This window comes from Rousettus aegyptiacus, unplaced genomic scaffold (genome assembly GCF_014176215.1).
Source record: "Rousettus aegyptiacus isolate mRouAeg1 unplaced genomic scaffold, mRouAeg1.p scaffold_m13_p_3, whole genome shotgun sequence".
Lineage (NCBI taxonomy): Eukaryota > Metazoa > Chordata > Mammalia > Chiroptera > Pteropodidae > Rousettus > Rousettus aegyptiacus.
This window is the reverse complement of record NW_023416306.1, coordinates 120,316,316-120,330,148: the sequence shown is the minus strand read 5'-3', so window position 1 is coordinate 120,330,148 and position 13,833 is coordinate 120,316,316. Positions and strand designations below refer to the sequence as shown.

Genomic DNA, 13,833 nt, shown 5'->3' with positions numbered 1-13,833 from the left:
AGAAGTTTCCTGACCTCTGCTTTAGACCATAAATACAGGAGAAAATTATTAGAAAATTCCCACAGGCATCCTTGTCCTTTTAAGTAATCGATCAATGACATTAGAAAACATATATTTTATGTGGTCAGTCAAGAAGCTTAAGAACCTCACTGTTCCCCTTACTCTGTAAGATACAGAATAAAACAGTAATTAAAGAGCAGTCTTTAAAAGCATAAAAAATGCATGTGGATTAATGATCACACGCTGGGTCTTCTAGGATCTGTGGTTCTGAACCTCAGCTGCATATTGGAATTGCTTGGAGACCTCAGGTTTCACCCCAGATATTCTGACTTAATTGGCCTGGGCTTTGGGATTTTTAACCTATTTTCAACACTCTTTAGAGCTCATTCTTCAACTCTCTTCTCCCTTAATGAAATTTCTGCCTCAAAGATTTGAAACTATTTTCAATGGGATCCACAAAGACAAATTATTTATGATCTAAGTAATCATCAGATACTTCTAAGAATCTCCAGCTATTTTAATGCTTCTTTTTACCCTGAAAGACTTATTTATTATTTCTTAATAATATCGTTGAAGTACTACAACGAGCATAATCAATACTGAATCGGAAGATCAGGCGAGACAAACTCCCTCAGGTCAAAACTATCGCAGATATTATTCTGATGAAATATTGTAAAATTTCTGTGATACCTTGATCTTAAATTTAGTTTTCCTTCACTTGAAATAATCTTTTGGGAATCCTTTGTATGAACATATATGGAAAGTTTTAAATTTTATTAAGTGAAAAAATGTAAGTATACATAAAATGCTGTCATTTTTGTTTAAGTATATAAAAGGGCTATCAATTATGTTTTTAAAAGGTGCACACACATATGTATGTATTTGCTTGTATGTGAATAATTCAACTCCAGAAAGATTCATTAGAAACTGGCAGTAGTTCTGTTGCCTTTCTGAAGGGGAGTTTGGTGGCTGGGGGATAAGGGAGAAAGGGGGCTTTTGCTGAACATGCTTTTGTACCTTTTGAATTGGGAACCATATGAACAGGTTTCCTATTCACAAACTAAATTTTAGAAAAGAAAGAATCCATCTTTGTACAATGTGGTCAGATGACTCCTCTTGTTTTTGGTGCTTCGATGAAACTGTATAGATGAGAATGAATGTCAGACCAAGCCAGGGATCTGCGAGAATGGGCGCTGCCTCAACACCCTGGGGAGCTACACCTGTGAGTGCAATGACGGGTTCACAGCCAGCCCCGCCCAGGATGAGTGCCTTGGTGAGTACAGACAGGATGCTTTTATAACTCCAGCCTCCACACTGGGATGCTTGATACCCAGTTCTCTTATTTGAAATAATTTGAGATTGTCAAAATTTGAAGAAAGGTTAAAAATGTTCATTTTTTGAAGATGACTCGATGACTGATTGTCCATTGGGTTTAGCACCACCCTGTAGATAAATTCTTCCTTTGCTAATTGTATCACTGAATCACTTGTTTGGAATTTCTTTCTCAGCTGCCTTTTTAAACCCTTGGTGCTCAGGATGTTTCCATAAGTTTCTCTGCTTCTCCCTCTCTAGCATGACCATTCCCACATATTTCTGGGCACAGATAGAGTTGTAACCTTGTCTGAACCAATGCCTTTCTGCCTACTTACTGAATTTCTTATTTGCTCCCTCAGATGACATCTTTTCTCCCTTACTGCAGTTTCCAGCTTTTCCTTCTCGCTCCTTCTCACCCAGGGTAAAGTGTTACATCCTTTTGGGTTTCGTATCTGACCAAATTTTTGATACCTTGCTATACTCATAAAATATCCTAAAATCCTCTTTTCACTGTAACGTCCCTTCCAGACAACCGGGAAGGGTACTGCTTCACCGAGGTACTCCAAAACATGTGTCAGATCGGCTCGAGCAACAGGAACCCTGTCACCAAGTCTGAGTGCTGCTGTGACGGAGGAAGAGGCTGGGGTCCCCACTGTGAAATCTGCCCTTTCCAGGGTACTGTGGCTTTCAAAAAACTCTGCCCCCATGGCCGAGGATTTATGACCAATGGAGCAGGTACTTCATTTTGTTCTGATTTATGACCAATGGAGCAGGTACTTCATTCAGTCCAAAAATATTTGCAGGGAATTTGTTTGTCTTATGAAAAACAGATGAGAATATGGAATCTACAATATGGACGTAGGCTGAATTGCATACTTGAGGTCGACAAAAATTCTTCATTATGGTGTTTTAGACATTCAACGCCATGTTGCCAAAGTGTCCTTGATCCACCTGGTTAAGTTGTGTGTGCTTGGGTCTCTGCCTCTGAATTATGAGTAGTTCTCAACTTTTTAAACAGAAGTTTGTTATAAGTGTTGTTGGTTACTCAGAATATAATTTTTAGATAAACCTTGAAAGAAATGATCACTGAATTCTTAAACAAGTACAGCACTATGTACTTTAACTTTTGAAATTTACTGAAATAGTCCACATGAAAGAAATGTAAACAGTACTGATATTCAGATAACACCATTGCCTCTGGAAAAACACAAGTTTCTTTAACTTGGGAAGAATGAGGAGGCCGTCAAGGTGTCTGAGGCAACTCTGAAGAAGACTTCCAGGAATAGGAACAGTAACTGCAATTGTTTTTAGTTTTGTGAAAGAGAGAGACATTTTGAGTTTCTTGGGAGGGAATTGGAAGAGGCAGTGGAAGAAGAAGATTAAGTAGGATTTGTGCTCATATTAGAAAGATGTGGCTAAAGGTAGAATAACAGAACTGGATGTGGTAAAAGAACTAGATAGATTAGATGGGGAGGGGGCCAGATAAATTTATGCTTCTTTGGAGGATTTGAAAATGAGATGGTGGAAAAGACTCATTTCTTGAGAACACTGAGAGTATGGTAAATTTCATTTCAGAGTAAACTTGAAAAAAATCAGGAAAAATATCAACTGTTAGTATAAAATGATTATTTGGCAATCAAAGGCTAAGAACTCACTTGGTTTTGGCACCCCACTGAGCAGTAAGGAGATAGATGGGTCAAGAAGGGGAGGACAGTGGCTTTAATGCTCAACAGTGCATATTGACCAAACATTTCTCCCTTTGTGGAGAAGTGAATAAGGGTCTCTCTTCTTTAGCAAACTGAAAAAATCTAGCGCAGTAATCTACCCCAGAGCCCTGGTGCCACCCTGAGTGAAGAGGTGAAGTTTGGTCCAATTTCTCCAATATTATGAATTTTATTTTACACATGCAATATTTTAAAAAAATAGGATTTTCTTGTCAAAAGAATCCATTGATTCATTTATGGGATGTCAGTCAGCAAGAGGCAAGCTTGACATCAGATGGTGCAAGGAGCTAAATATGTCTAGATGAAAGGGTTGGTCTATGGACCCCAAGGAGAAAAACAGTATAAACTTAGAAGAGCAATTATTTTCAAAGTTTTCCCCTAGCCTAATTAGTTTACCACTGTAGTCTGATAAAGTTGTTCTTTGCCTTTCGATATAGTTACCATTACATGTAAGATTATGCCATTATCCCTTTGGTTTAATTTCTCAGGTCCATAATATAGTAACATAGTTTATTAGTTTTACACTGAAGTGACCCCTACCTGCTAACATTGTCTATTTAATAATGTTTTTCCTATATTAATTTCTATTTACTAAATTGTAGATATTGATGAGTGCAAGGTTATTCATGATGTTTGCCGAAATGGAGAATGTGTCAATGACAGAGGATCATATCATTGCATTTGTAAAACTGGCTACACTCCAGATATAACTGGGACTGCTTGTGTGGGTAAGTATTCTGTTTCTGATGGTTTACTTCCGAGTGGAAATTGTAGATTATGGCGAAAAAAAAAATATTCTCAAACTAAAAAACTCTAAAAAGCCTGTGTAATGTCATAGGAAAACATAAGGCAATAATTGAAGACTACATAGAGTTTACTTTTTCTTTTCTCAAAACTAAAATTCTTTGTTAGACCTCATGGATATTGAATGTTTAGGTATCTTTTTAGATGAGCAGTCACACTGTATCTCTTTGATCATAGATCTGAATGAGTGCAACCAGGCTCCCAAACCCTGCAATTTTATCTGCAAAAACACAGAAGGGAGTTACCAGTGTTCATGCCCGAAGGGCTACATTCTGCAGGACGATGGAAGGAGCTGCAAAGGTAAAGTAGAATGTGCCTTCATCCACTCACCTACTTCCTGGGCACAAGTTTGCATCTCTTGTGCCTTCGAGGAATCCATAGGCAAGCTCAAAGACCATCTCTACAGGGAAGAGGTGCTTCCCTGTGGTTAGTGCCTCCACGGGGCTTCTCTGTGCTGGAGGCAGGGGGCTGAGGTAAGGGAGATGGCAGAATGCCAGTGGCAGCAGCCATTCTCACTGCCTGCTCTATGGGCATTCATGGGGGCTATTCCTGCAAGTGTCAGAGAGAGCAGGAGCAGTTCTACAAGCTTCAGGAGGGTAGATTCCTAATTGATTACCTCCATTTCGCCTTCTGTCTGTTGCATTTATGTAGTCAGTCTATTCAACAACTATATAGCCTAAGTCTTCAGCAGAGTCCAGCCTCAGACTAATTAGTGCCATGATCCTAGAGAACATTGTACCTAATGAAGTAAGCACTTTGTCTAAGCTTTTGTTCTGCAAAATAGGGCCATCCCTGCCCTCTAAAAGCTTATCTAAGATATAAATATCACAAAGAATTAAGAAACAGCACAAGGCTATGCAGAAATCCCTCATCAACCAGAAGTTATCTTTTGCAAATTTCTGTTGGTGTAAATTCACCCTTGTAAACATCTACCTCAACAATAAGAACTTCATATATTGAATGAATAGTGCAAGTGAGTCATGCTTAAGGATGATTTGAAAAATGAAGAGTTCGGAGAAGGTAGACCAGATGACAGAGCAAGAGTTAGTGCATTCTGCCATGAAGCCTTGAAGGAAATAAAAGGAAGTGAAGAAAATTAAATGGTAGGATGCAGTGGAAGTAGAGAGCAGAGAGAAGGAGGGCCTCCAGCCACTTCCCTGTGTCTACAGGAAGGAGGAGAGCTAAGAGGCTGGTCATACAGGATGATTCCATGGACAGTGGCCTGAAGTGTTCCTGTGCAGCAGAAATTTTATATAATCCTATTATTTGAGGAGAGGAAATTGAGAGACCTACTCAATACTTTTATCTTAAATGAAGAATTATCCATAGCTTTGTTCCTCTCAAACACAGAACTTATTCTGCATCTGTGGTTCAGTGACTCCTGGGCAGTGTGAGGCCACAACTCCAGGCCGTAAACTTATTCATATAAATGAAGAACCATATTCAAGGGGAAATTTTTCTCTCTGTATCAAGCAAAACAAATTTATAGCACCTTTCTAATCGGGGAGTGGGGCAGAAAATCCTCAAAAATTTCTAGCAATTAAGAGACAAAAATGAAAATTAAATGTATAGTAGTAATTATGTTCTTTCACAAAGTATTAAAAGCATCAGTGACACTTTCTTTATGGTTTTAGGAATGCAAAACGTAGCTATATGATTTTTACAGATCCACTTACAAAATAAGTCCCTTTCTTCTGTTTTTCCCATGAGATCTAAATTCTTACACATAGTTGGCACATATAACTAAAAAGCAAAATAAGTGATGTAGTTACATTGACTACTGAGAGAAAAGAGGCTAGAAGGTTGACCTCCGAGGAAATGTGGGACCAGCACTTCATTCCGACAGCTGGGTAAAAACCAAATATGAGGAGAGAAGGAGAGGAAAGACATTCATGTAGTTGAATACAGCGAGTGCTGCTATTCTGAATGTGTCATAATTATATAATAGTGTTGTAAGAAGTCACTGAGTTTTCTCCCTCACCTGTTTCCAGGTGAGCTTTAGCAAGCGTGGAATGGTGCTCTAGCAAGGCCCTTTGGGCCATAGAGAGGGGAGGCCACCCTGTTGACTGGAGGCATATAACTGTCAATAACGCAGAAACCAGAAAAGCAGAAACAGCAACCCCCCAGTGGGGAAAGAGTGCAAGACTGGCTCCATTTTAAGAGAAGTCAGTACTGGGAGAAATATTCTTTCAGTTCTTTCCATTTAAGTCCACTACAGGTACTACTCTAGCCAGGAACTGGCACTGGTCTGTCACTCCAAGCACAGCTCTGTGTGCAGTGATAAGACTATAGGAAAGGGGGTGAGGAAAAGTGGGGGGGAGGAAGGAAGGAAGGAAGGAAGGAAGGAAGGAAGGAAGGAAGGAAGGAAGGAAGGAAGGAAAAATGGAGGGTCCTGAATTCACCACGATGTTTTAAAATTAAAATTCTACTGAAAGCTAGAACCTACTTTATATCTCTTGATGTTATTCATAGCGATGGAGTTGAGAATGAGCCTTGAAGTTCCAGCAATGAGTAAAGAGGCCTGGTCAAAGTGAAAGATTTTATTTATTATATGGGAGAAAATGTTGGATAAATACTGTAGGCGGTTTTTAAAAGTGCTATTAGCTTAATAGAATGAGATTTTTTTTCCTTTTCTTTTTTTGATTCTTAATTGCTCAACTTTGTTTTATCCAAGCGAGAATCTCTAAACACAGAAGTCAGTTTTGTTTGTTTTGGTTTGGTTGATCATCTCATTTGAGCAGAATAAAAACAGCAAACAGAAAAGAACTATGTGAACTAATTTCCAGCCTCGACATTTCTTTTTATATTTCAACTCGAATAGATCTTTTCTCTGGAATTTTTAAGAATCCTCAGTCTTTTACTTCATTTTATAATTTAACTGAAATTTTTTGTTGCGGAATTCCTACATTCCTCTAACTAAAGGAAATTGGGTTTTCCTTGGATGCCTCAAAGAGCTACACTTTTTAATCTAAATCAACATCACACTTATCTTTCAAACCCTGATCTCCTGGGTTTCTCCTAGCCACTTGCTGTGTCTCAGGGTCATTTGAGGTATAGAAATGAAAACAACTGCTTCCTAGGGCGGCTTCTAGGTACCTGTCAGCTTGACTCCATCTTCCATTTTCTTATAGATCTTGATGAGTGTGCAACTAAGCAGCACAACTGCCAGTTCCTGTGTGTTAACACCATTGGCAGTTTCACATGTAAATGCCCTCCTGGATTTACCCAGCACCACACAGCCTGCATTGGTAAGTGGGAGAGGGAAAAAACCTATACGGGATGTAGCTAGTCCTTTAACGGATTGTTTGCTAGTTCTGCTATTGGAATAAGAAGTCAAAAACTCAAAAAAATAGGAGTACATGTATGTGTGTGTGTGCATGTGCACACATATATGTGAAAAGTTATTGGCCTTATTTGTTTTTTTCTAAGCAAATCATTCCTCTCTCTTCCTTTTAAACAATATGAAGAGAGCTTCAGGGAATTTTAACCCCTCTTTACCCCCACTGTCCCTTATAGATAACAATGAATGTACCTCTGACATCAACCTGTGCGGGTCTAAGGGCATTTGCCAGAATACTCCTGGAAGCTTCACCTGTGAATGTCAGCGGGGATTCTCACTGGATCAGAGTGGCGCCAGCTGTGAAGGTGAGTAGGGGGCTCAGCTGGTAGTTCCTTGTGAAGTGGCCTGTGTGACTGTCTATAGCTTCATTATCATCCTCCACGAGCTCTCAGAACTGAGCACAGGCAGGACACCCAACTGAAGGGAGGAAATGTTTTGCCTGTTTTGCACAGGTCCCATACCTTAGATAGTCACTTTTTGTCTCATGCTTAATTGTCTACAACACCTGCCTTTCCTAGGTATATCAGGCTTTTTCTGCTCAGTTATTAATAATGACCTAGTCAAGAAAAATAGCTAGATTCCTGAATTTGATTCATTAATTTTCTAGTTATTGAATTTAGAGTAATAAAAGGATTCCCTCGATGTGGATTAAATATGAGGAATAACTTCTGATAATATATAAGTAAAAGTTTAAATTATTTTTTTAGGATTTTTTATTGTCTTGATATTTTGGGGTTTCTAATTCTGGCACAAATAAGCAAATACAAATAATTTACACAGCTAACCCACAGGAGCACTCTTGTGCTTTGCAGTTCTCTCTTCATCATTTTTATTTGTAGACTTTACCAGAGATATCTGAATGTTTTTCTCCTTGGACTTATCATAACCTTCAGAGTAGATATCCTTAAGGGTTGGGGTGGTGGAATAATTGTTTAGGGGTCAGATTTCTTATGAAAATTGCCTTTCACTTTAGCATGCATATAAATGTGGCTTTGGAGGGTACGTCTGAGACAAGTGGTGATGTGGCTTAAAGGTGACTCTGCCTTCTTTTTCAGATGTGGATGAGTGTGAAGGAAACCATCGCTGCCAGCATGGCTGCCAGAACATCATCGGGGGCTACAGGTGCAGCTGCCCCCAGGGCTATCTCCAGCATTACCAGTGGAACCAGTGTGTTGGCAAGTAGTTTTTCCTTGTGAACAAGATGAATTGCTACAAGCTCCTATGAGTCCACATGCTGCTTTTTTCTTTCCAAAAACTTTAACTTGTCACTGAAGCAACAAGCACTCAATTAAAATTGCCCTAATTTGATTGAAACCAGAGGAAAGTCTTAGCTTTTACAAAATAGCAAATTAAGAAAAACATAATGGTAGAAGGCATTTTGAGGCCATTTGAAATGAACTTCTTTTAAAGTCAATTTATTGACTCCCAGTATCCCCCTGACCTTCTATCACATTGCTAGTCATTGGCCCACACCTGACTTCTGTTCACATCAGGGACTAACAAAATCCTTCTTAAGACTGAAAAATAACAGGCCACTAGAGGATATTATGAGTGACTTTTGGCTTGAAGATGCAGAAGTGGTTCCATTTAGCTCTACACATCTTTGAGACAGAGGGCCAAGCAGGAGACACAGCAAGCTTTTTCAAGATTGCTAAATTCTTTTGAAAATTAAGACTCACATTAAATTGGAATTATGTCAATCTTGATTCCACAATGTCATGGGAAAATAACTCTTAATATGCATCAGAGAATCCTAACTTTGCAAGTTTAGAGAGACCCCAGATCCATTTAGCAGCCCAAGCTCTTTGTTTTACTACTGAGGACCTAGAAGCCCAGGGAAAAAAGGTAATCTTGTCCTTATTGGTTCTTTTGTGACATGCCTAGAACTAGAACCCAAGGCTCATAACTTCTTGATTTAGGGCTGCCTCTCAAGGTTCACAATTGCTTGTTTCTTCATTCAGAAAGTATCTACCAAGCTCCACTGCAAGCGTGATGCTTGGGTGACCTGTCCTAGTTGCCACACTCTTGAATACAAAGCCCTCCTTAGCAAAGACACAGAGAATTTCTGCTTCCTGTGGGGCCACTTTGCCTTGTGATGCTTTGCTTTGCTCCAAATGAAGACACATTTGTTGGGTTTTCATTCATCAGAATTATGTCTTACTCATTTGGTTTGATTCCTTACAAGACACAGTTTTGGAGAAGTGAGTGGGGTTGGCTAAAATGATCCCCTTGCTAGAAGAGTTTAGACTGCACATCTTGCTGACCAGCTGCCTGGTTTTAATAAAAAAAAAAAAAATGATTTTGTTAATTATCAGCTCAGGGACATCTGGGATTTTAATCATCAGTTTCTGACACTGTCTGCAGAACTTTTGGAGTGAACTTTGTTGATTCAATACCCAGTATATAGGCCCATCTGCCCTTAAAATGTAGGTTCCTTGGATGAAATTAAAGCCGTGGGGAAAAGAATAAGAGAGATGAGTTTACCACTTCTGAGCTTAACATCCATCTCTACCTTCAATCTGGGGATAGTAGAGATGGCCAGGTCATGCCTTAGTTACCCAGAGATTATACTTTGGCCCCAGGAAGATCATCTCCTGGTTGGTAGTTACAGAAGAATAAGTCAATTAAGAAACAAGAAAAGGCTTGGGAAATTTTGATGCCTAAAATACACTAGTCCAAACTGGGCTCATAATTCTTGAGGATTATAGTTAATCAGAATGAACGTTGCCTTCAGCCAGAATGGCTTCCCCAGAGCCATGCAGAGCAGAGCTAATTTCATGGGCCAGCGCTGCCTGGATCCTTACCCCAAGGCAGCCTGAAGTTCACGCTCAGAAGATGGATGGATTGGTGGTCAGGGGCCACTGGATTTATTGCTTTCTAAGAAATATCAAACTTCCAGCTTGTGGTTGGAGTTGATGCTTTTTGACCTAGAGAAAATTAGTAAAAGAAAGCCCCTCCTACATTTGGGAATTCTAATGGTTCTCCCTTAATGCCATAACTAACACACACTTATGTGAGCCAAAGGTCAGAACCTTTGATTTTAGAGGACAGAGTGGGTAGGTTTCAATTTGCTTTTAAGGTGTATTTTTAGGTTGCTCTAAGATTGTTTCAATAAAATTAGAATTGTCTCTTTTTATAAAAGAACAAAACTCTCACCAAAATAAGCACCAACTGAAAGAATAAAACAAAGATTTTGGAGCGTAGAAAAATTCCTTGTGGAGCCACTTGGTCCAGGGTGCACAGGATGAAAATGGTTAGGAAAGGTGCAAAACATGTTAAACAAATTGTGGTGTTTGTATATTGATAAAAAAAAAAGGGGAGGGGTGAGTGGACAGAGCATTTTAAAGCTGTAAGCATTGAAAGCATTGAACATTTGCCAATTTCTTATCTTAATTCATGCTCCACTCTACCCCACCTCTTCAACCCAGATAAGCAAGTTTAATTTAAACTTTATTGGATTCTCAGGGAGAAAAAAAATAGTAAAATAAAATAGGAAAAGAATGTGAAAGGAGAGGGGAAGAGTTATCAGCTGGAATAAATATTTATAGTAACACAGATAGATGCTCAAAGTTAAATGGAACCTTAGAGATTATCCAGTCTGACCTTACTCCTGATATATAAATCCTTTCTAACCTTCCGTCATCCAAGTTAGACTTGGATATGACATTGAAGGCCATTCACTTTCTCCCAAGATAGGCCCGCCCACAAATAGAAAACTTTAATTCTTAGAAATGTCTTTTTCATAGAGAATGAACTTTTTCTCCCTCCAATTTCTAACTGTTGGTTATTTCTGCCCCTTAGAACAAAGCAGAAAACATCTAAGCTCCATGTTAACAGGTCTTTTCTCACATATACCCATGCCTCAGAGGTTTTATCAGTCGAGTCCCAGCAGGAAACAAACAAAAATGGCTGAGCCCAGCCCAAAGCACAGGACAAAGAAGAAGAGCCTTCATACACATGTACATCCTAGGGCTGAGGGCAGTTGGAAAGTCTGGAGATGGACGTGGAAGGGAAAGGAGAAGACATCCAGCCCAGGGATAGTCTCTCCACTAAAGTAAACACCCCCAGTTCCCCATTCATTCATTCTCTGCTGCCTACAGTCTCCATTGGTCTATATCTCGTACCTTGTTTCTAATTTAAAATATGGGGAAAAGAACATGGGCAATGGCATATTTAATTATTTCTGTCCTCTGGAGCCTAAGTGACCTTGTGTGGGTACTTAAGAGTCCTTGGATATAAAGGATCCTCAAATAGAATTGGAGCTAGGTGCTGAGCAGAGCAGGCAGCTCAATGAATGGCTTTCTTATTGTGGAAGTACTCACCTTCTTCCTGTAACAACGCTCAGGAAAGAAGGAAGGAGCCAGGGAGGGAAAGAAGAAAGGAAGGGAGAGTTTAAACTAATTAAAGGAGAAAGGGCAAGTCTCTTGAGAGACACTGTGGTACAAAAGAAAGGAGATGGCTTTTGCAGTCAGACAGACCTGAGTGTGCATCTGTGCCCCACTGCTGCTGCTGGGATTTCTCAGAGGGCCTTTCTGAGCTGCACTTTCTTCATCTCTAAAACAAGAATTGTAATACCTACCTCCTGTGATTGTTAGGAAGGTTAAGTAAATAAATGTGAAGCACTTAGTATCCCATCTGTCACATAGCAGGCATGTAACAAATGATAATTACCCTTCCCACCTCCCTTCCATTGGAAGTAAATATTTGCTAAGTGAGAAGGCCAATTTACCTTCATTTGAATGAACATATAACTGAAAACGAGCTGCAGCAATTAAGAAATGTCTTACCAGCAAGCTTTCAACGTGCACTGCAAAGGCAGGTCTACAAAAATATACTAGAGATTTCAAAAAAGTATATATTAGACATAATGAGAAACTTGAGGTTTCCTCCCTTCAGGTTGATTTTTAAAGTTAGACATTTTTTTCCTGCTTATTACTATCAGACTTGGCAGATCCCTGTGGGTAGCCAGTCTGCAGCATCTGTCTCTCTTGTGGCTTTTCCAGGATTATTGCTCACGAAGTTTGCAAGAATGTCTTCCAACCATACTTAGCTTTAGACACAGCCCAGACTCTCTGGGAAGAGGCTGGTTTAAATAAGGAGGGTCCATTCAGAGATGGGAGCAGACATACCAGAAGGCACTATTCATCCCCAGGACAAGCACCAGGGGGCTTTTGGAGATTTTTGAAAAGGAAGTCCAAGTAGGGCAGACATTTCCTGCAGGATGTCAGCTCTTGCCAGCCCCACACATCCTGAAAAAGGAGGACTAGGAAATCAACCTCCAGGAATATAGTTGGTGTTTGCTTTGGAGATAGTCATCACGTTGCACAGAGAACTGCATGATTTCTTCCCTCCCACCCTGAACTCTGAACCTTAGCTATGAACCAGCCCCACATTTTTCACAGATTGTGCATGTCAAGTAGAACGTACTTGGCTTCTGATGAGAATTGGAGTCTGTTGGTCCTGAGAATGTCACCCTCTAATATGCTCTGCCGGATGCATTTGACCTTGTCACCCACATTCGCTCGCTACGTGGCAAAAGCCCACAACCGTCTCCATATCTTTCTCTCTTGTTACTCTCTCCATCCCAGCCACCTCTACCTACCTGCCTTACCTTCCTGAGAGCCTAGCCAAAGACCAGCTGGCCAATAATAGCAAGTGGCCTGACCCAGGCGCCTCAGTTGAAGCCTCTTGCTGATATCACATATGCCTTGTCTTCTCGTTCTCCCTACAGATGAAAACGAATGTCTCAGTGCTCACATTTGTGGAGGAGCTTCCTGTCACAACACCCTGGGGAGCTACAAGTGTATGTGCCCTGCTGGCTTCCAGTACGAACAGTTCAGCGGAGGATGCCAAGACATCAACGAATGTGGCTCTTCACAGGCCCCCTGCAGTTATGGCTGTTCCAATACTGAGGGCGGCTACCTGTGTGGCTGTCCACCAGGTTACTTCCGAATAGGCCAAGGGTAAGCACTGCTCTTCGTGGTCCTGGTTGGAGGCCCTCCCATTCACAGCGTAATCAAGTATATTTAATTCAAAATGACCTATTTTTGTAGAGGAAAACCGTATTTTTCATAATTCTTGAGTTATCCAGTTAGCTCTGCAAAAGTTTTAGGGTTTTTTTATTTGGAAAAAGGACATCTAGATTTCTGGAAAATCATAGAACATCAAACAAAATAATGATACTATATTGTAAATACTTCAACTTATGGCTTCTCTATCTTATTCTCTTGATCTTCACATCTCGTTGGAAAGTGATTATTTCTCCAGAAATACAGGGACTGACTATAGCAGAACTGGGCTCTCTTTGCATATTGCTGATTCATCATTCTTCTTGGGCAAGCAGGATTCTGTCTTGACCTATAATGCCTTCTTGTCAAACTCCTATTAGGATAAATCAAAAAGATGAGTTTTTATGAGGTCCTTTGTGGTTTTAAAGTATATTTTACATTTTGAACTTAAATTTATATTGAAAATTTCCAAAAGAGAATTAAAATGAGGGTTAAAATAATTATTACATTTTCCAAATAAATTTGTATGTATGAGAGTTGGGGCTGGGAAGACCTATTTTTATTTTACTGTGTTTTAAAAGTTTGGTGGTAAGTCTTTGAAGTTTAGATATTCTTCTCTGCTGAGTTAATTTGGACTTGGATG

General features: G+C 39.8%; 1 protein-coding gene across 2 annotated transcripts in view; it reads left to right on the top strand.

Moving 5' to 3' along the window:
• Positions 1-13,833, top strand: part of FBN1 (fibrillin 1) — a 216,439-nt gene that overhangs the window by 198,094 nt on the left and 4,512 nt on the right. For both annotated transcript variants that reach the window (XM_016163229.2, XM_036218301.1), the window contains exons 57-64: positions 1,148-1,273; positions 1,843-2,049; positions 3,641-3,766; positions 4,020-4,142; positions 6,974-7,090; positions 7,359-7,487; positions 8,238-8,357; positions 12,914-13,145. In XM_016163229.2, coding sequence (XP_016018715.1) covers positions 1,148-1,273; positions 1,843-2,049; positions 3,641-3,766; positions 4,020-4,142; positions 6,974-7,090; positions 7,359-7,487; positions 8,238-8,357; positions 12,914-13,145 — 1,180 coding nt within the window. The remainder of the gene's footprint in view (positions 1-1,147; positions 1,274-1,842; positions 2,050-3,640; positions 3,767-4,019; positions 4,143-6,973; positions 7,091-7,358; positions 7,488-8,237; positions 8,358-12,913; positions 13,146-13,833) is intronic.